This window comes from Phyllobates terribilis, unplaced genomic scaffold, assembly GCF_046119375.1.
Source record: "Phyllobates terribilis strain yellow unplaced genomic scaffold, ASM4611937v1 Scaffold_4__5_contigs__length_816908805, whole genome shotgun sequence".
Classification (NCBI taxonomy): Eukaryota; Metazoa; Chordata; class Amphibia; order Anura; family Dendrobatidae; genus Phyllobates; species Phyllobates terribilis.
The window spans coordinates 422871363-422893381 of NW_027362764.1; the positions used below are offsets into that span (position 1 = coordinate 422871363).

Genomic DNA, 22019 nt, shown 5'->3' on the forward strand with positions numbered 1-22019 from the left:
ATGGCCATCCCCATGTACATTAACCCAGACTGACTCTACATTGTTGCAGCTCCCCTCAATGTTGTCATTGAGCACAGGTTTTAAGTTGGATCTTATGAAAATACACACCCCTCCACCTTTTTTTTTTTCTTTCCTGTCCTTTCTAAATGTAGTATATCCTTTCACGTTTGTCACCCAGTCATGGCTTTCATCCAGCCAGGTTTCCGTAATGCTAACCACATCATATTCTGTGACCCGACATAAGAGTCTCCAATTCATTCATTTTGTTTGCGAGACTTCTTGCATTTGCGAGTAGACATTTAATACTATTAAACATTTGGTACTCCTATGAAGCTTCCTACTTTCCTTGCGCATCCCAGCCCCCCTACATTCTCATTAACCCCTGCTGTCCTACTCTCTCTGTCTACTCTATCTATCCCCTTATTAGCACGAATACCCTCCCTCCCTCTAGATCCTAGTTTAAAAGCTCCTCCATCAGTCTGACCATTTTTTCCAACATAGTTGCACCCTCCCTGTTGAGATGCAGCCCGTCCCTACTGTAGAGCCTGTAACCGACAGAGAAGTCGGCCCAGTTCTCCATGAACCCAAACCCTTCCTTCCTGCACCAATTTCTAAGCCACTTATTTATCTCCCTAAGCTCCCGCTGTCTATCTATTGATGCATGTGGCACCAGCAATATTTCTGAAAACACCACCTTGGAGGTCCTGGCCTTCAGTTTCTCTCCTAGTTCCCGGTAATCATTTTTAAGGACCTTCCACCTCCCTCTAACTTTGTCATTGGTACCGATGTGTACCATGACAGCTGGGTTTTCCCCAGCCCCACTCAGCAATCTGTCTATCCGATTCGCAATATGTCGAACCTGAACACCCGGCAGACAACACACTGTTCGGCATTCACGGTCTCGGCGGCAGATGACCCTGTCTGTCCGCCTAATTATAGAGTCCCCTACCACCAACATCTATCTGGCCTTTGCTGCACTCCTATTTCCTTTCTTCCTACAGCAGTCGTCTTCCTGGTTGCTAGGAGCAACGTTCTGCTGCAGTGATCCCAGCCCTGGGCTAGCATTCCTAATATGAGCCAAACAGGCACATTTACTAGGCTGTGCAAGATCAGGACTGGGCTCCCTGGCACTTTTCCCCCTACCCCTTCTTGTAACTGTTACCCAGGTACCTACTTCTGGGTCCTGATCTTCCCCACCTCCACCTTCCTCCATATCACTGGCCCCAGCCAGCGCAAGCTCAGTGTGTTAGAACCCTCCTGTTTGTTTTTTCCATCTTGTGTTTTGCGGTCACGTGACCATCTGCCTTTATATTCCAGCTCCGCCCTTTTGGCTGTGCTGGACTTCAGTGTTTGACTGTTTCTCTAGCCAGGTGCTTCTGTGCCTTTCTCTGACAGTTCATTTGGTCCTTCTGGGACCTCTAGTACCTTTTTGTCAGTTTGTATTTTTGTGTTCTGCAACTACTTCTCTGTTTAGGAGGTGTCCCATTTTTGTCCCAGTCCTTAGTTCTTTTAGGGGCCCCTCCCTTTATGCTCTAGGTCTTCGTTCAGACTAGCCGAGGACTTAGGCGGGTCTGTTCGCTACATCGTAGGGATTCAGCTTAGTCTTACTGTAGGGACAGCCTTCCCCTATCTTTCCTTAGTTCATGTTGCAGATCATAACACAGTGAGCTCTAAAGTCCTCTCCAGGTTTGCAATGCTCCTGAGTGTTGCTAACTACACATTTAGATCCAGTATCTGGGCTTCCAAACATGTAACTCACTGACATCGAGTGCAGACATATTCACCCTCAAACGGCTGTTCAAGGCATACATACATCTCACAAGACGCATACCTGGAAGCATTGCCTATGGAGCACATATAAAATGGGAATAAACAGTACAGGTAAAAGCAAAAAAACAAATAGAAGGCTATTAAGGAAAACAAACTATGCTCTTGCGTTAAACTATGATATTGAGTTTAACTATATACTTATCTGCCTCCTTTGTACTTATGCAGCCTCTGCACGCTCAGTAGCCTCGCTAGACAGGTCTGCATTTGTAGTACTCCAGTTAGCAAAGCCCAGTAAATAACATAATACCAAACAAAGAATAAAGCAAGTACTGTTAACAAATACACAGCCTACCTACAGAAGATAGGTGCAAAGAATAGCAAAGAAATAGCAAGGTAATAATCCAGCTGGAATCTCACAGACTTACTCCAAACATCAACAGAATGTCAGAATATACAAATAAATCTATCACCAGCAGGAAACGCCAGCAGGGGGACAAAATATAAAGCCGCACCCAAAAGGTGATTGTCACGGGTGTGTCAGATGTGACAAACAGTTGCCCTGCAATTGGTTGCAGGAGATCTCTACATTTGGCATTACAGACATCTTATGGCTAATTAACACCCTGCCTGGGTGTATAAATACCTACTGTGTTTCAGAGGGAGGTGCCAGTGATATTCATTACTACCTTTAGCAAGAGCAGTATTTCGCCCTCTCTGTAGCTTGAGGACGCATTTGTCTAGAGTTCGTCTAAAGATAAGCTTTCTCCCCTGGTTGTCTACTTTTGTTGTATATATTGTTTAGTGGAGATCGAATAGTGCTCATCTCCTCCCTTCCCTAGCCTTAGTCTTACACCAGGGAAAGACAGGGCGAGGCACGCGTGCGGCAATTGGTGAAGAGCCAATACAGGGACGTTAGGGGAGACAGGGTGATGCTAGATCAACCTAGGAGGTCTCCACTTTCCCCCTTTCCCTAGAGTCTGGGCTCCCTTTCCCTCTTCCCTTTGTGTTGCAAGTCTTTCCCACGCCTTGCGTCTTAAACTAAGCAGAATGCAGCCAGAAAAGTAGAGCCCAAACACCCAGAGAAAAGGTGTGTCTCCTGTGTCTCAGCAGAAAGAGAAGCCGACCACAGAACACAAAATCAAGGGATTGGATCCAGGGCTATGACATTAGTAGGTGCACCTATACCTAAATGTTTGTTTGGTGGACAGCTATCCATCGTTTATTGCATCTATATTTAAGCTAATATAATAACCAAAACATTGGCGGAATTGCTGGAGATGATGTGGAGACCTTGGTCCTTATCTGAACTTCCATTGGGAATCCCCAAAACAGAACTTTAGCTTAAAAAGAATGACTCAATCTGTCCTTACCACAAGGTTATAAAAATACAAATATAATTAACATGTGCTGTATATTTCCTTATGGGAGGAAATAGTTGCATTTTATAAAGATCTGTAATTTTCAGGGCTATTTTATGAATTGTCCTTGCATTATTCGCTATTCTATATTTAACATCTTCATGTATATACCATTTTCTTCTTATTCTTCTATGGTAGATTTAACTTTTTGGCAGCATTAATCATTTATCACTTTATGCAAAATACAGACACTTTTTATATTATAGTAGCACTATTATAAAGGGGTCACTTAGATATGCAATCACTTACTAATTGTGAAGATCCATTTACCATGACAAGAATTCCTTAGAATGAAGGAATAATAGTTCTGGTTAAATGAAACTATCATGTGCAAAACCATATTTACATGCAGATATAGGGCTAACTTGCAGGTAAATGCTGCCTGGCCACCTTACTAAAAGCATGGTTACCATGAGGAAATTAACTTTTATCCTTCTTGTAATTGCTCACTTTCAGTCATAGTGGTGTGCACGGAGAGGTTACAGTCACCGCTCACTATACTGTGAGTGGCGGCTATAATCACTCTTTGGCACTTTGATTGACAGCTCGCCCTGCAGTGCATCTGTGCAGAGGGAACTGTCAGTCAATTGGTAGAAACACAACTCGGCGTGTTTGGAGGAGAAAGAAGCATGGGGGTGGCAACATTATGCCTTGGGACTGTTTCTCTGCCAAGGGACCAGGACGAATGAATGGAGCCATGTATCGTGAGATTTTGAGTGCAAACCTCCTTCCATCAGCAAGGGCATTGAAGACGAAATGTGGCTGGGTCTTTCAGCATGACAATCAACCCAAGCACACCGCCAGGGCAACGAAGGAGTGGCTTCGTATGAAGCATTTCAAGGTCCTGGAGTGGCCTAGCCAGTCTCCAGATCTAAACCCTATAGAAAACCTTTGGAGGGAGTTGAAAGTCCATGTTGCCCAGCGACAGCCCCAAAAACATCACTGCTCTAGAGGAGATCTGCATGGAGGAATGGGCCAACATACTAGCAACAGTGTGTGCCAACCTTGTGAAGACTTACAGAAAACGTTTGACCTCTGTCATTGCCAACAAAGGATATATAATAAAGTATTGAGATTAACTTTTGTAATTGACCAAATACTTATTTTCAACCAAAAATTGAAAAAAAATTCTTTCCAAATCAGACAATGTGATTTTTGGATTTGCTTTCTCATTTTGTATCTCATAGTTGAGGTCTATCTATGATGTCAAATACAGGCCTCTCTCATCTTTTTAAGTGGGAGAACTTGCACAATTGGTGGCTGACTAAATTTTTTTTTTACCCACTGTATCAGCGAAAAGGTAACAATCCCCAATCACATGAAAAACTGACAATGGTAATGAGTGCCTCAAAAACAAACTGTTAAATGTATCTAGAGGAAAGCCCTGTGATTTCTCCTACCTAGGCAAATGAGATTGGCATCCTAGGGACAAGCACAAAATGACGCCCCTGCTCAACAATGGCTGCCCCTATGAAACCCTATAGTTAGTGCCAAATGATACTAAATAGATTATGCAGTACAGTGGTGTGAAAAAGTGTTTGCGCCATTCCTGATTTCTTATTCTTTTGCATATTTGTCACAATTAAATGTTTCAGATCACAAAACAATTGTAAATATTAGACAAAGATAACACAAGTAAACATAAAATGCAGTTTTTAAATGAAGGTCTTTATTATTAAGGGAAAAAGAAATCCAAACCTACAGGGCCCTGTGTGAAAGAGTGATTGCCTCCTAAACATAATACCTGGTTGGGCCACCCTTAGCAGCAACAACCGCAATCAGGTGTTTGCAATAATTGGCAAGGAGTCTTTTACAACAATGTGGAGGAATTTTGGCCAACTCATCTTTGCAAAGTTGTTGTAATTCAGCCCCAATGGAGGTTTTCCGAGCATAAACCGCCTTTTTAAGGTCCTATCACAGCATCTCAATCAGATTAAGGTCAGGACTTTGACTAGGCCACTCTAAAGTCTTAATTTTGTTTTTCCTAAGCCATTCAGAGGTGGACTTGTTGGTTTTGGATCATTGTCCTGTTGCATAACCCAAGTGCACTTCAGATTGAGGTCACGAACAGATGGCTGGACATTCTCCTTCAAGATTTTTTGGAAGACAGCAGAATTCATGGTTCCATTTACCACAGCAAGTCTTCCAGGTCCTGAAACAGTAAAACAGACCCAGACCATCACACTAACACCACCATATTTTACTGTTGGAATGATGTTCCTTTTCTGAAATGCTGTGTACTTCACCAGATTTAATGGGACATACACCTTCCAAAAAGTTCAACTTTTGTCTCATCAGTCCAGAGTATTCTCTTAAAAGTCTTGGCGATTATCAAGATGTTTTCTGGAAAAACTGTGTTCTTTTTGCTCAGCAGTGGTTTTCGTCTTGGAACTCTGCCATGCATGCCATTTTTGCCCAGTCTCATTCTTATGGTGGAGTCATGAACACTGACCTTGAGGCAAGTGAGGCCTGCAGTTCTTTGGATGTTGCGTGGGGTCCTCTTGGATGAGTTGTCGCTGCGGTCTTGGGTTAATTTTGGTGAGCCGGCAACTCCTGGGAGGTTCACCACGGTTACATGTTTTTGACATTTGTGGATAATAGCTCTCACTGTAGTTCGCTGGCGTCCCCAAAGTTTTAGAATTGCTTTATAACCTTTTCCAGACTGATAGATATCAATTACTTTGTTTTTCATTTGTTCCTGAACTACATTGGATTGCAGCATGATGTCTAGCTTTTTAGGATCTTTTGGGCTATTCCACTTTGTCAGGTAGGTCCTATTTAAGTGATTTCTTGATTGAGAACAGGTGTGGCAGTAATCAGGCCTGAGTTTGGCTATGGAAATTGAACTCAGCTTCCCAAAGATGTGATAAACCACAGTTAATTTATGTTTTAAAGGGGGGGGGATCACTTTTTCACACAGGGTTCTGAAGGTTTGGATTTCTTTTTCCCTTAATAATGAAGACCTTTATTTAAAAATTACATTTTGTTTTACCTGTGTTATCTTTCTAATATTCTGTTATCTGTCTAATATTTAAATTTGTTTTGTGATTTGAAACATTTAAGTGTGACAAACATGCAAAAGAATAAGAAATTGGGAAGGAGGAAAACACTTTTTTACACCACTTGTATATAGGGGTAACCAAAATGGAATAGAAAATACCCAAAGGTAACTACAGGTCACCCAATATGAAATATCCTAAACAATAACTAAGAAAACTAGATGTGTATCGATAGACCACCATTGTCAATATAAATCAATAAATACAATGCAGAGTATCACAAAGATAAAAAATGCCAAATTCTCCTAAATATATAACATGTGCCCATCTTATAACAAGGTCCACATATTAAAAGTATATAAAAGATTCCTTCAAAATCAAGTAACCAGAAAAACCACATGTGTCATAAGATACTCATCAGCCCACATGATGTGCCTCGATGCGTTTCCCCTCTGGAAAATAGGTTCATCAGGAGGCTGTTCTTTAAAGGATGCATAAAAATATTAAGGAGTGGAAATGTAATAGAATAGAATGTTCAGTGTTCTTAGTGTCCACCATCTATAATATAATAAAGCGTCCCTCTGTCCCACATACCAGGATTGGGGGATGAGGGGGCCACACATACCAGGATTGGGGGATGAGGGGGCCACACATACCAGGATTGGGGGATGAGGGGGCCACACATACCAGGATTGGGGGATGAGGGGGCCACACATACCAGGATTGGGGGATGAGGGGGCCACACATACCAGGATTGAGGGGTGAGGGGTACCATGCATACCAGGATTGAGGGGTGAGGGGTACCATGCATACCAGGATTGGGGGGTGAGGGGACCATGCATACCAGGATTGGGAGATGAGGGGTACCATGCATACCAGGATTGGGGGATGAGGGGTACCATGCATACCAGGATTGAGGGGTACCATGCATACCAGGATTGGGGGATGAGGGGAACATGCATACCAGGATTGGGGGATGAGGGGTACCATGCATACCAGGATTGGGGGATGAGGGGTACCATGCATACCAGGATTGGGGGGTGAGGGGACCATGCATACCAGGATTGTGAGGTGAGGGGGGGCATGCATACCAGGATTGGGGATGAGGGGTGCCATGCATACCAGGATTGGGGGGTGAGGGGTGCCATGCATACTAGCATTGGGGATGAGGGGTGCCATGCATACCAGCATTTGGGATGAGGAGTACCATGCATACCAGGATAGGAATGCGGGGTACCATGCATACAAGGATGATGGATGGGGTGCCATGCATACCAGGATGAGGGGTACCATGCATACCAGAATAAGGATGAGGGGTACCATGCATACCAGAATAGCAATATGTTGTGCCATGCATACCAGGATTGGGGGGTGAGGAGTGCCATGCATACCAGGATAGGGATGAGGGGGCCATACATACCAGGATTGGGGATGAGGGAGCCATGCATACCAGGATGAGGGGTTGGGTGTCATGCATATCAGGATTGGGGGATGAGGAGGCCATACATACCAGGATTGGGGGATGAGGGGTGCCATGCATACCAAGATGAGGGGTACCATACATACCAGAATAGCGATGTGGGGTACCATGCATACCAGGATGAGGGATGGGGTGCCATGCATACCAGTATGAGGGGTACCATGCATACCAGAATAGGGATGAGGGGTACCATGCATACCAGGATAGGAATGCGGGGTACCATGCATACCAGGATGAGGGATGGAGTGCCATGCATACCAGGATGAGAGGTACCATACATACCAGGATAGGGATGCGGGGTACCATGCATAACCAGGAGGAGGGATGGGGTGCCATGCATACCAGGATGAGGGGTAACATACATACCAGGATAGCGGTGCGGGGTACCATGCATACCAGGATGAGGGATGGGGTGCCATGCATACCAGGATGAGGGGTGCCATACATACCAGGATGAGGGATGGGGTGCCATGCATATCAGGATTGGGGGATGAGAAGGAGATACATACCAGGATTGGGGATGAGGGAGCAATACATACCAGGATGAGGGGTTGGGTGCCATGCATATCAGGATTGGGGGATGAGGAGACCATACATACCAGGATTGGGGGATGAGGGGTGCCATGTATACCAGGATGAAGGGTACCATACATACCAGAATAGGGATGTGAGGTACCATGCATACCAAGATGAGGGATGGGGTGCCATGCATACCAGAATAGGGATGAGGGGTACCATGCATACCAGGATAGGAATGTGGGGTACCATACATACCAAGATGAGGGATGGGGTGCCATGCATACCAGGATGAGGGGTACCATACATAACAGGATAGGGAAGGAGCGCCATGCATACCAGGATGAGGGGTAACATACATACCAGGATAGGGGTGCGGGGTACCATGCATACCAGGAGGAGGGATGGGCTGCCATGCATACCAGGATGAGGGGTAACATACATACTAGGATAGGGGTGCGGGGTACCATGCATACCAGGATGAGGGATGGGGTGCCATGCATATCAGGATTGGGGGATGAGGAGGCCATAAATACCAGGATTGGGGGATGAGGGGTACCATGCATACCAGGATGATGAATGGGGTGCCATGCATACCAGGAAGAGGGGTACCATGCATACCAGAATAGGGATGAGGAGTACCATGCATACCAGAATAGGAATATGTGGTGCCATGCATGTCAGGATTGGGAGATGAGGGGTGCCATGCATACCAGGATAGGGATGAGGGGGCCATGGATACCAGGATTGGGGATGAGGGGTAGCATGCATACCAGGATTGGGGATGAAGGGTGCCATGCATACAGGATTGGGGGTGAGGGGTGCCATGCATACGAGGATTGGGGGTGAGGGGTGCCATGCATACCAGGATTGGGGATGAGGGGTGCCATGCATACCAGGATTAGTGGTGAGAGGTGCCACGCATACCAGGATTGGGGGTGAGGGATGCCATGCATACCAGGATTGGGGGTGAGGGGTGCCATGCATACCAGGATAGGGATGAGGGCAGCACATAACAGGATGGGGGCAGCACAAATAACAGGATGGGGGCAGCACAAATACCAGGATGGGGGCAGCATATACCAGCATGGGACACCATATACCAATAAAAATGCTCGCCACCCGGGCGTAGAACATGCTCAATAGCTAGTATTTAAATATCACACTAACGTGACATCATGAGGTATCCCATTCATAGGGAGCCAATCCGTTCTTACTGTGTCCCTCGTTCAAAAAGGAAAAAGGAGGCATGAGTGTGGTGCACGAAACACTAGTGCACTACATGATGTGCATGTAACCCGGGCATGCACAGAGGCGATGCACGGTCCCAGATAGAAAATCATGTAATGGAGCACGTCATCAGCGTATGCACACAAATGGTTCCAACATGCGCAGACCCAGATAATGAAAGAAATCTAACCGCAAACCAGTGTTGGAGTTAGCGAACAAGCATATCAAGTGCTTAAAAATCTGCATAGATACATCAGATACAGAGATGCGCATATAAGGGACCATACAAAATTAATTCAGGCGCAAAAAGGTAATTGCGGACTACAAAACCATATATGTCCTAGGCATACCATACTGAAATAAGAATCAATGGATACTGTCAGATGGCCAAAAGTCACATCATTGAAGGGAGATTTGTATCACAGAAGTGGTTATCCTCAGTGATGTAAGCCCGGAAGCCAGCTCCAGGACATATAGTGCTGAGAGTGTTAATAGGGCTTGGCAATACCCTGTTTACGAGCAATCAGAGAAATGGGTGGGGCTGACTGCTCACACATCCCATACTGAGGTATGGTGGATATTAGGAAGTCCAGCTGTATCATTATTGCAGTGTGTGGAGGTAAGCTGGCCTCCTGTGTGATGTCTCCAGATTCAGTTTGTGTACTGATTCTATCCAGCACGACTGTACCAGACCAACACCAAAGTGCCGTTATTTGGACTGTTTACTCTGTTTTTTGTTTTGTCTGCACTGAAAAGCCATTTATTTCCTTTGTCTGAGGCATGGTTTATGGAGTCTTAATAAACCAGCCTGGATGTTTTTACTTAAACCGCTTCCCATGCTTACCTCAAATGCATCGAGTGATTAGAAACTTTACAGTTGGTACTAGAAGCACAGGCACGATTTCCAAGGAACACGGATGACTGCTGTGAGGAAACTGCATGTCCGAGGTGAAGATGGCCATAAGAGTGAAAGCATGGTTGGACAAAATGGAGGAGGTGGTCAAACAATTGGTCCTGCAACAACAGGCCCAGCAGGAGACCAATAGGCTCTTGGTCCAGCAGATACAGAAGCAGCAACATCAGTTACAGCAGCAGCAGGTGCTCTACCAGCAGATGGAACTCCTACAAAACTTGATCCGTGGCAGGGCAACAGCCCCACTCCCAAGTCATGGTGATGATTTATACGTGAGGAAGACTGTAAGGAGATCTTTGCAGTACGCCAAGTTTAAAACAGAGATCTTGGCGCGCTTAGGAGTAACTCTGTCAGTGACAAACCTCCCAAATGTTTGACCTATTACACCTGGTTCAAAGGTCATTGCAACCGGAACCCTCCACCCCAGCACAAATGGTGCTTCAGGTCGTCATGGATAGGTTCATACACCCACTTCCGAGGCAGGTGCAGTCCTGGGTTTGCTCAAGGAGATCCCTGGAATACCGATGACGTGATGGGCCAGGTAGAAAAGTACCAGTGAGTTCCTTGGGGAAGCAAGGGTTATTAACATCTCCATTACTGGGGTCCCAAAGGGGGGGCTGACCCCCAAAAAAGGGGAACTAGAGCCACATCTGGGGGCGTCCAAGGGCCCAGGAAGCGTCTGAGTTGTTGCCGAAGGCCCCATCTAATAACATGATTTGCTGGATGTGTCACACAGAGGGTCACATATCCGCCCATTGCCCCATGACCATCGAGCTAATGGACTGAAGCCTCAGTCAGCGCTGCTTATATTATGCATATCCTGCCTGCAGTACTGACCCTCAAGCCGGCGAGGAGCCGCAGGTATGTCCTGTATCAGTGAACAGAGTGCCAATGACTGGTATGTTGAACTCGGAAAGATTGGTAACCTTAGTGAGGGTGACACTTCCTCACTGGCTGATTCCTGGGAAGATGGTGGGTGTCCACTGTATCTATGGTGATGCTAAAGACTACCTTGTGGCCTGAGTGGTCATTGACACAAACTGTGGCACCGAGTCCCATGAGGTTGAAATAGTCAAGGACCTATTAGGCTGTGTGCTCATGATCAGGCTATAGCAGTGCTTTGGACGCAGCGTATTTTCGCTACGTCCAAAGCGCTGCGTCCAATCCCGCATGTAAATCCGCATATGTTCATTGAACACATATGCAGTTACCGTACCCTATCCATTCTATTGTGGAAATTGACATACTGCGGCTTGTAAAGCTGCGCCGCAGTTAAGTTTACGCGGCGGCAAATAGAAGCACAGTGGGCATGGGATTTCTATAAATCCCATCCACTGTGCTTCTACTGTACAACGCAGCAGTTTGGACGCAGAGCAGGTGAGCTGCGTCCAAACCACTACCACTACGGATCGTGTGCACGTACCCTTACACCCTGTTATAATAGGATGGGACTCTCCCTTGCGTTGGGACTTGTTTTGCATGGTAGGGAGGATGTAAGGAAGTCCAGCTGTATAATTATTGCAGTGTGTGGAGATAAAAAGGTCTCCTGTGTGATGTCTCCAGACTGAGTTACGTACTGGGTACTATCCAGCAGGAGTGTACTAGACCAACACCATAGTGCCGTTATTTGGACTGTTTACATTGCTTTTTTGTCTGCACTGAAAGGCCATTTATTTCCTTTGTTTGAGGCATGGTTTATGGAGTCTTAAAGGGAACCTGTCAGCAGGATTGTGTTAAGTAAATTACATACTATACAGCTATATGTGGTCATAGTATATACATGAATAGAATATGACAAACCAAACTAATGTGTTTCAAAATGGGACCATGATACCAATTATATTATTATTTTATATTATATCAAACATTATTTTCTGCTTCAATGGAATAGGTGTTAGGTAAGTACAACAGTGTTTGTTATTTTTAAATAAAATACTTTTTTTCCGGCTGTGTGTTTATTTACAATATAACTATAGGATTAGTAATGGAGGGGCGTCTTATTGACTAACCCGTGGGCTTGATGTCACTGGACAATACAAAGCTGACATCAGTCCCGCAAATATTACCCCACTTGCCACCGCCACAGGGCAAGTGGGAAGAACCGGGCAAAGCGCCAGAGTTGGCGCATCTAATAGATGCGCTTTTCTGGGGCGGCTGCAATTTTTAGGCTGGGGAACACAATATCCATGGCCCCTTATCGGCCTGAGAATACAAGCCCCAATCTGTCTGCTTTTGCTTGGCTGATTGTCAAAATGGGAGAACCCCACACCGTTTTTTTTAAGTAATTTATTTAAATAATTTAAAAAACAGTGTAGGGGCCCCTCTAGTCTTCATAACCAGCCTTGCTAAAGCTGACAGCTGAGAGTTGCAGCCCGCGGCTGTCAATTTTGCATGGCTGGTTATCAAAAATACAGGGGAACCCACACCATTTTTTTTTTTAATTTATAGTGCCGGAAGATGAACACTTCCATCAGCAGTGCCTGCTCTCGCTGATATCTGAGACAGCAGGCATAGGTTGATGGGTGTAGTAGTCCCATCTGCCGACGCCTGAGACCGGAGGTAAACTTTTTACCTCCGGTCACAGCTGCGGGCCTGACAGCGTGGGAACTGCAGCACTCTGACCAGTGGTATTAATCTTTCCGCCGATCAGAGGCAGTGTTTGCCGCGCTGTCATCTGCATGACAGTGCGGCAAACACTAGATATTCGGGCCCCCCATTCATATGAATGGAGTCTAGGTTTGGGTACTGTTCTGATACCCGAACCTGAACTTTTAATAAACTGTTCGATGTTCTGCCGAACCCGCCAGACCCGAACATCCAAGGGTTCGCCCATCACTAATCAGTATTTGTAAGCTAAAACAAGGAGTGGGTGATAAATACAGAAGTGGTGACATATTTCTATTATACTTTTCCTCTGACTGTTCCATTCCTGGCTTTGCCTTAAAAATACTGATGTAAAATACTGACCAAATACTGAATGTGTGAACGTGACCTGCTTAGAGCATACATGTCAAACTCTGGGCCATGGGCCAAATCTGGCTCGCAAGGTGGTTTTATTTGGCCCGCGACACCAGAACCACCACCTCTATGTGGGACCATTATTCTGTATGGAGGATTATATGGACCCATTATACTGTATGGAGCACTATGTGGGCCCATTACACTGTATGTAGGACTATGTGGTGCCCATAATACTGTGTGGAGGACTATGTGGGCCCATTACACTGCATGGAGGACTATGTGGGGTCCATTACACTGTATGGAGGACTATGTGGGTCCATTACACTGTATGGAGGACTATGTGGGGCCCATTATACTGTATGGAGGACTATGTGGGGCCCATTACACTGTATGGAGGACTGTGTGGGGCCCATTACACTGTATGGAGGACTATGTGGGGCCCATTACACTGTATGGAGGACTATGTGGGGCCCATTACACTGTATGGAGGACTATGTGGGGCCCATTACACTGTATGGAGGACTATGTGGGGCCCATTACACTGTATGGAGGACTATGTGGGGCCCATTACACTGTATGGAGGACTGTGTGGAACCATTATTCTGTATGAAACACTATGTGAGGCCCATTATACAGTATGGAGGACTATGTGGGTCCATTACACCGTGTGGAGGACTATATGTGGCCCATTATTCTGTATGGAGGACTATGTGGGCCCATTACACTGCATGGAGGAATATGTGGGGCCATTACACTGTATGGAGGACTATGTGGGGCCCATTATTCTGTATGGAGCACTATGTGGGGCCCATTATTCTGCATGGAGGACTATGTGGGCCCATTATTCTGTATGGAGCACTATGTGGGTCCATTACACTGTATGGAGTATTATGTGGGGCCCATTATTCTGTATGGAGTATTATGTGGGGCCCATTATTCTGTATGGAGGACTATGTGGGGCCATTATTCTGTATGGAGAACTATGTGGGACCATTATTCTGTATGGAGGACTATGTGGGACCCATTATTCTGTATGAAGGACTATGTGGGACCCATTATTCTGTATGAAGGACTATGTGGGACCCATTATTCTGTATGGAGGACTATGTGGGACTATTTTTCTGTATGGAGCACTATGTGGGGCCTGCTTAGTGTATATTGGTTGGCCCTCGACTTTGTTCAAATTTTTAATTTTGGCCCTCTGTATGTTGGAGTGACTAAAAATGTATCTAAAAACACAGAAATTGGATGGCAAAAAAAATCCTCAATGTTGACTTTTAACCCTATAATTATTTTTTTTTTTACTTAACGGCAGACAAACAAAAGCCAAACTTGCTGCAGTTTATAATGACCAGATCTCCCAGCCCCTCTCAGCTCCCCCAGCTCTGGGCAGATCCACCCCCCGCCCCGCACAGTTGCCCCAGCCCCTCTCAGCTCCCTCAGCCCCATGCAGCTCTCCCAGTTCTGCACAGATCCCCCTGCCCCGCACAGTTGCCCCAGCTCTGCGCAGATCCCCCCGCCCAGTTGCCCCAGCCCCTCTCAGCTCCCCCAACCCCGCGTAGCTCCCCCAGCCCTGCACAGCTCCCCCAGCTCTGCGCAGATCATCCCCGCACAGTTGCCCCAGCCCGGCGTAGCTCCCCCAGCTCTGCGAAGATCATCCCCGCACAGTTGCCCCAGCCCGGCGTAGCTCCCCCAGCTCTGCGCAGATCCCCCCGCACAGTTGCCCCAGCTCCTCTCAGCTCTCCCAGCCCGGCGTAGCTCCCCCAGCTCTGCGCAGATCCCCCCGCACAGTTTCCCCAGCTCCTCTCAGCTCCCCCAGCCCGGCGTAGCTCCCGCAGCTCTGCGCAGACCCCCCCGCACAGTTTCCCCAGCTCCTCTCAGCTCCCTCAGCCTGGCGTAGCTCCCCCAGCTCTGCGCAGATCCCCCCGCACAGTTGCCCCAGCTCCTCTCAGCTCCCCCAGCCCGGCGTAGCTCCCGCAGCTCTGCGCAGATCCCCCCGCACAGTTTCCCCAGCTCCTCTCAGCTCCCTCAGCCCGGCGTAGCTCCCCAGCTCTGCGCAGATCCCCCCGCACAGTTGCCCCAGCTCCTCTCAGCTCCCCCAGTCCGGGGTAGCTCCCCCAGCTCTGCGCAGATCCCCCCGCCCAGTTGCCCCAGCCCCTCCCAGCTCCCCCAACCCCGCGTAGCTCCCCCAGCACTGCACAGCTCCTCCAGCTCTGCGCAGATCATCCCCGCACAGTTGCCCCAGCCCGGCGTAGCTCCCCCAGCTCTGCGCAGATCCCCCCGCACAGTTGCCCCTGCTCCTCTCAGCTCTCCCAGCCCGGCGTAGCTCCCCCAGCTCTGCGCAGATCCCCCCGCACAGTTTCCCCAGCTCCTCTCAGCTCCCCCAGCCCGGCGTAGCTCCCGCAGCTCTGTGCAGATCCCCCCGCACAGTTTCCCCAGCTCCTCTCAGCTCTCTCAGCCGGCGTAGCTCCCCAGCTCTGCGCAGATCCCCCCCGCACAGTTGCCCCAGCTCCTCTCAGCTCTCCCAGCCCGGCGTAGCTCCCCCAGCTCTGCGCAGATCATCCCCGCACAGTTGCCCCAGCCCGGCGTAGCTCCCCCAGCTCTGCGAAGATCATCCCCGCACAGTTGCCCCAGCCCGGCGTAGCTCCCCCAGCTCTGCGCAGATCCCCCCGCACAGTTGCCCCAGCTCCTCTCAGCTCTCCCAGCCCGGCGTAGCTCCCCCAGCTCTGCGCAGATCCCCCCGCACAGTTGCCCCAGCTCCTCTCAGCTCCCCCAGTCCGGGGTAGCTCCCCCAGCTCTGCGCAGATCCCCCTGCCCAGTTGCCCCAGCCCCTCTCAGCTCCCCCAGCTCTGCGCAGATCCCCCCGCCCAGTTGCCCCAGCCCTGCACAGCTCCCCCAGCTCTGCGCAGATCCCCCCGCCCAGTTGCCCCAGCCCTGCACAGCTCCCCCAGCTCTGCGCAGATCATCCCCGCACAGTTGCCCCAGCCCGGTGTAGCTCCCCCAGCTCTGCGCAGATCCCCCCGCACAGTTGCCCCTGCTCCTCTCAGCTCTCCCAGCCCGGCGTAGCTCCCCCAGCTCTGCGCAGATCCCCCCGCACAGTTTCCCCAGCTCCTCTCAGCTCCCCCAGCCCGGCGTAGCTCCCGCAGCTCTGCGCAGATCCCCCCGCACAGTTTCCCCAGCTCCTCTCAGCTCCCTCAGCCCGGCGTAGCTCCCCAGCTCTGCGCAGATCTCCCCGCACAGTTGCCCCAGCTCCTCTCAGCTCTCCCAGCCCGGCGTAGCTCCCGCAGCTCTGCGCAGATCCCCCCGCACAGTTTCCCCAGCTCCTCTCAGCTCCCTCAGCCCGGCGTAGCTCCCCCAGCTCTGCGCAGATCCCCCCGCACAGTTTCCCCAGCTCCTCTCAGCTCCCCCAGCCCGGCGTAGCTCCCCAGCTCTGCGCAGATCCCCCCGCACAGTTGCCCCAGCTCCTCTCAGCTCCCTCAGCCCGGCGTAGCTCCCCCAGCTCTGTGCAGATCCCCCCGCACAGTTTCCCCAGCTCCTCTCAGCTCCCTCAGCCCGGCGTAGCTCCCCCAGCTCTGCGCAGATCCCCCCGCACAGTTTCCCCAGCTCCTCTCCGCTCCCCCAGCCCGGCGTAGCTCCCCAGCTCTGCGCAGATGCCCCAGCTCCTCTCAGCTCCCCCAGCCCGGCGTAGCTCCCCCAGCTCTGCGCAGATCCCCCTGCACAGTTGCCCCAGCTCCTCTCAGCTCCCCCAGCCCGGGGTAGCTCCCCCAGCTCTGCGCAGATCCCGCTGCACAGTTGCTCCAGCTCCTCTCAGCTCTCCCAGCCCGGCGTAGCTCCCCCAGCTCTGCGCAGATCCCCCCGCACAGTTTCCCCAGCTCCTCTCAGCTCCCCCAGCCCGGCGTAGCTCCCCAGCTCTGCGCAGATACCCCCGCACAGTTGCCCCAGCTCCTCTCAGCTCCCCCAGCCCGGCGTAGCTCCCCCAGCTCTGCGCAGATCCCCCTGCACAGTTGCCCCAGCTCCTCTCAGCTCCCCCAGTCCGGGGTAGCTCCCCCAGCTCTGCGCAGATCCCCCTGCCCAGTTGCCCCAGCCCCTCTCAGCTCCCCCAGCTCTGCGCAGATCCCCCCGCCCAGTTGCCCCAGCCCTGCACAGCTCCCCCAGCTCTGCGCAGATCCCCCCGCCCAGTTGCCCCAGCCCTGCACAGCTCCCCCAGCTCTGCGCAGATCCCCCCGCTCAGTTGCCCCAGCCCTGCACAGCTCCCCCAGCTCTGCGCAGATCATCCCCGCCCAGTTGCCCCAGCCCGGCGTAGCTCCCCCAGCTCTGCGCAGATCCCCCCGCACAGTTTCCCCAGCTCCTCTCAGCTCCCCCAGCCCGGCGTAGCTCCCGCAGCTCTGCGCAGATCCCCCCGCACAGTTTCCCCAGCTCCTCTCAGCTCCCTCAGCCCGGCGTAGCTCCCCAGCTCTGCGCAGATCTCCCCGCACAGTTGCCCCAGCTCCTCTCAGCTCTCCCAGCCCGGCGTAGCTCCCGCAGCTCTGCGCAGATCCCCCCGCACAGTTTCCCCAGCTCCTCTCAGCTCCCTCAGCCCGGCGTAGCTCCCCCAGCTCTGCGCAGATCCCCCCGCACAGTTTCCCCAGCTCCTCTCAGCTCCCCCAGCCCGGCGTAGCTCCCCAGCTCTGCGCAGATCCCCCCGCACAGTTGCCCCAGCTCCTCTCAGCTCCCTCAGCCCGGCGTAGCTCCCCCAGCTCTGTGCAGATCCCCCCGCACAGTTTCCCCAGCTCCTCTCAGCTCCCTCAGCCCGGCGTAGCTCCCCCAGCTCTGCGCAGATCCCCCCGCACAGTTTCCCCAGCTCCTCTCCGCTCCCCCAGCCCGGCGTAGCTCCCCAGCTCTGCGCAGATACCCCCGCACAGTTGCCCCAGCTCCTCTCAGCTCCCCCAGCCCGGCGTAGCTCCCCCAGCTCTGCGCAGATCCCCCTGCACAGTTGCCCCAGCTCCTCTCAGCTCCCCCAGCCCGGGGTAGCTCCCCCAGCTCTGCGCAGATCCCGCTGCACAGTTGCTCCAGCTCCTCTCAGCTCTCTCAGCCCGGCGTAGCTCCCCCAGCTCTGCGCAGATCCCCCCGCACAGTTTCCCCAGCTCCTCTCAGCTCCCCCAGCCCGGCGTAGCTCCCCAGCTCTGCGCAGATACCCCCGCACAGTTGTCCCAGCTCCTCTCAGCTCCCCCAGCCCGGCGTAGCTCCCCCAGCTCTGCGCAGATCCCCCTGCACAGTTGCCCCAGCTCCTCTCAGCTCCCCCAGCCCGGGGTAGCTCCCCCAGCTCTGCGCAGATCCCGCTGCACAGTTGCCCCAATCCCTCTCAGCTCCCCCAGCCCCGCACAGGTACCGTAGCAATGTCAGGTCTTGTGCATTTATCACTAAGTAACCATGCTGCACTGCACCCCGCCGCCAGCTGAGTGCACCGTAGTCGTGCTGTACTCTTGCTATACACACTTGTGGCCGCACGATGTCGCCCTGTGCAGATCTTCTCCTCCCCGCTTCATCAGTGTCACGCTGTGGTAACGGGGGGAGGAGAGGAGCTGCGCACACAGGAGCAGTAATCTCCTGGTAGCGCACACACAGCACACCGTCCGCAGCCGCTGCCTTCTTCTCCCTCTCCTCCATTGTCTGGTGATGGAAGATCTGTCAGCAGCAGCAGCTATCTGTAACGTGCCTCCTCCTCCTGGCCGCAGATCACTGCTGTGTGGGAGGGCAGGGATGGTCCTGATCTTTGGCATTTCTTGCTAGGCAGCCACATGCGGACCGCTATCTGCTGCTCCGGGCTCGGTCGTCGGCTGTGTCTGTGCCGCCCAGGTCTATAGCCCAGAAGCTCAGAGACTATGGTGAAGCTCCCGGCGCTCACTCCTTACTGGCCGCTCATCCGCTTCTTGGTGCCGCTGGGGATCACCAATATCGCCATCGACTTCGGGGAGCAGGTAGGCGGCACTGGGGATCATCATCATCATCACCACCATCAGCAGCAGCACTACTACTATGGGCAGCAGGGGTATTAGTCTCATCATCAGCGCCAGCCATAGTATTTATTATCATTCATGTTATTAATGACAATATTATTCTTACGATTATTACCATCATTATAGCTATCCATATTATCATATTCATCACCATCCTCCATGTTATTAGCAGTAACATGATTTTCATAATATTATCATCCATATTAATATCACTATGATTATCTTCTCTCCAGCCATATTATACCATTTATTATTATTTATACAATGATTAGTTTATTAACTCCTCGCTGACCATATCTGCCTCCCCAGGGCTGTGTAGTGATGGAGGTCAGCGCCTGGTGATGCCGGCTGTCAGATGAGGTCATCTGCTGTATAATGTGCACAGTCCCCTAGTGATTGCCAATTACATGCATCACAGGCCACTTCCATAATGTGCACTTGCCCTAGAGATGAGCTGATCATTTGGCCGGCACTGTATGTAGCCGCTTCATTGTGCCATACGTTACCTGACCACCATCACCCGCTTGTGACTGGCAATGACTGCTCTTACCTGGCTGGTAAGCCAAGTGATCACAGCAGATGAATGGCCGACGGATTCCACAATGTCTTTCATAGTTTTTTTTGCATTTTTTGGATATTCTTCTTTTAGAGTTTCCCTGTTTATGGGCAGAATTACACAGAATCCTATAAAAATCCTATAAATTCCCTATACCCCTATGTGGCCATTATGCTGTTTTATCACAGTTTGCCTTCTGCTGTGTAGGCAGCTGCATACAGGCTGTCATAAGAGGTGGCCTGTATTCTGCATTCAGAGAGCCAGGGGTGTAGCTGTAGTGGGTGCAGGGCCTTATAGACTAGGGGGTCCATATGAGAAAACCAACTACTAAACACCTGTGATAATGTGATAGTTGTGGGCCCAGGTGGAGATTTTGCATTGGGGCCCATGAGCTGCAAGTTCCGTCACTAAAGCTGCTCCCCACTTATATATTGTATTTCCTGCCCTCTTGAAGGGAACAGTAAGGGCATTGATGTGCAATGTGAGCAGTTCCTGATATCTCTGGGTAACTTGACCAAGGTCTGTGGGCAGCTGGAGATAATGTTCGTGAATAATCTGCTTTTCCCACCTCGTTGTGCGGCCTTGTTCCCGTCTTATCATATAAAGTCCCCAGCCCGGCAGTATGTGACAGTGAGTGAGCAGTGTAATCTGTCTTGTACCGTCATTAACTATGCACTCTGTGCCCTGGCTGATTATGCAATGGAGCATTATGTAAACCATTGGCTCAGGCTGCCATCAGCTGTAGGCAACCTGTACAGGCGGCGGGATGAGGAGGCCGGCCATCCCTATACAACGTCTGGCCTATGCTGTCTTATGGTTGATCTTCATTCATTACCTTCGTCTTTCAGCAGTAACTAGATAATATATTGTCATTGTCAGATGTGGCAGGAGCGCTAATGTCGCCCGTCACCTGACAGCCTGACCCATGTTCAACTCTAATGCATGTCTGGTACCACATTAGTATTAACCAGCCGCGGAGCACACCTTTAATCCCAGTTATACACACAGTATCTTCATGTTGTCTTTACATCTCCTTATGTATTAGCATTACTGCATATACATGATACGTGTGTGTACAGTAGCCTATCAAATAAAGAATTTGGATAATATATTGAGTCACAGGTTTAAATTCTAGTCAGCTGCTCCTTTAAGTATAGGGATGGGCAGTCCGCCTCTCTTTTTGGTGAGTTCTTACAAAAAAGAGCCGTCTCTTTTGAATCCCAATCAAATTGCTATTAAATATGTGCCCCATAATGTCTGCTGTCCTGTAATAATTAATGTCTGCCTTCCTGTAATAATGTCCCCTGTTCTGTAATAATGTCGTTGATTGTAATAATGTCTGCCATCCTGTAATAATGTCCCCTGTCCTGTAATAATGCCCCCTGTCCTGTAATAATGCCCCCTGTCCTGTAATAATGCCCCCTGTCCTGTAATAATGCCCCCTGTCCTGTAATAATGCCCCCTGTCCAGTAATAATGCCCCCTGTCCAGTAATAATGCCCCCTGTCCAGTAATAATGCCCCCTGTCCAGTAATAATGCCCCCTGTCCAGTAATAATGCCCCCTGTCCAGTAATAATGCCCCCTGTCCAGTAATAATGCCCCCTGTCCAGTAATAATGCCCCCTGTCCAGTAATAATGCCCCCTGTCCAGTAATAATGCCCCCTGTCCTGTAATAATGTCCCCCGTCCAGTAATACTGTCTTTCATCCTGTAATACTGTCCTCCATCCTGTAACAATGTCCTGCATTGTAATAATGTCCCCCGTCTTGTAATAATGTCCCCCGTCCTAGCACATATTCTGTAATAAAAAATATATGGTATCCGGCGCTCTAGTAGAGTGGCGGATTCCATATATTTTGTATCATAAGGTTTGGGAGCCTGTCCATGCACCTTTTTTCATTTGAGGAGGGTCGTTCTGTTCAACTTTGAATAACCTATTCTGTAATAAACACAATATTTCTGGTAAAATCACCCCATCCCACTTGTTCTGTGTTTTGCTCGTTTAACCGCTTTTAGGGTTCAGGAACTGGGAAGCAGTTAGAAAAAGTATCATGCTCATTCTCGCCACTATAGTGTAGAATAAAGAGAAAAGATGCCTGCGGTTTGGCTGCTACAAAAACTACGGCGCAGCCTCTTAAGGAAAAAGACCATCAGCATTTTCCTGAACCAGCTTGAACTTGG

General features: G+C 50.0%; 1 protein-coding gene across 1 annotated transcript in view; it reads left to right on the forward strand.

Moving 5' to 3' along the window:
• Nucleotides 1-18821: 18821 nt before the first annotated feature.
• ANKH (ANKH inorganic pyrophosphate transport regulator) overlaps nucleotides 18822-22019 on the forward strand; it is a 162235-nt gene continuing 159037 nt past the window's right edge. The window contains exon 1 of the mRNA XM_073678629.1: nucleotides 18822-19244. Coding sequence (XP_073534730.1) covers nucleotides 19149-19244 — 96 coding nt within the window. The 5' untranslated portion in view covers nucleotides 18822-19148. The remainder of the gene's footprint in view (nucleotides 19245-22019) is intronic.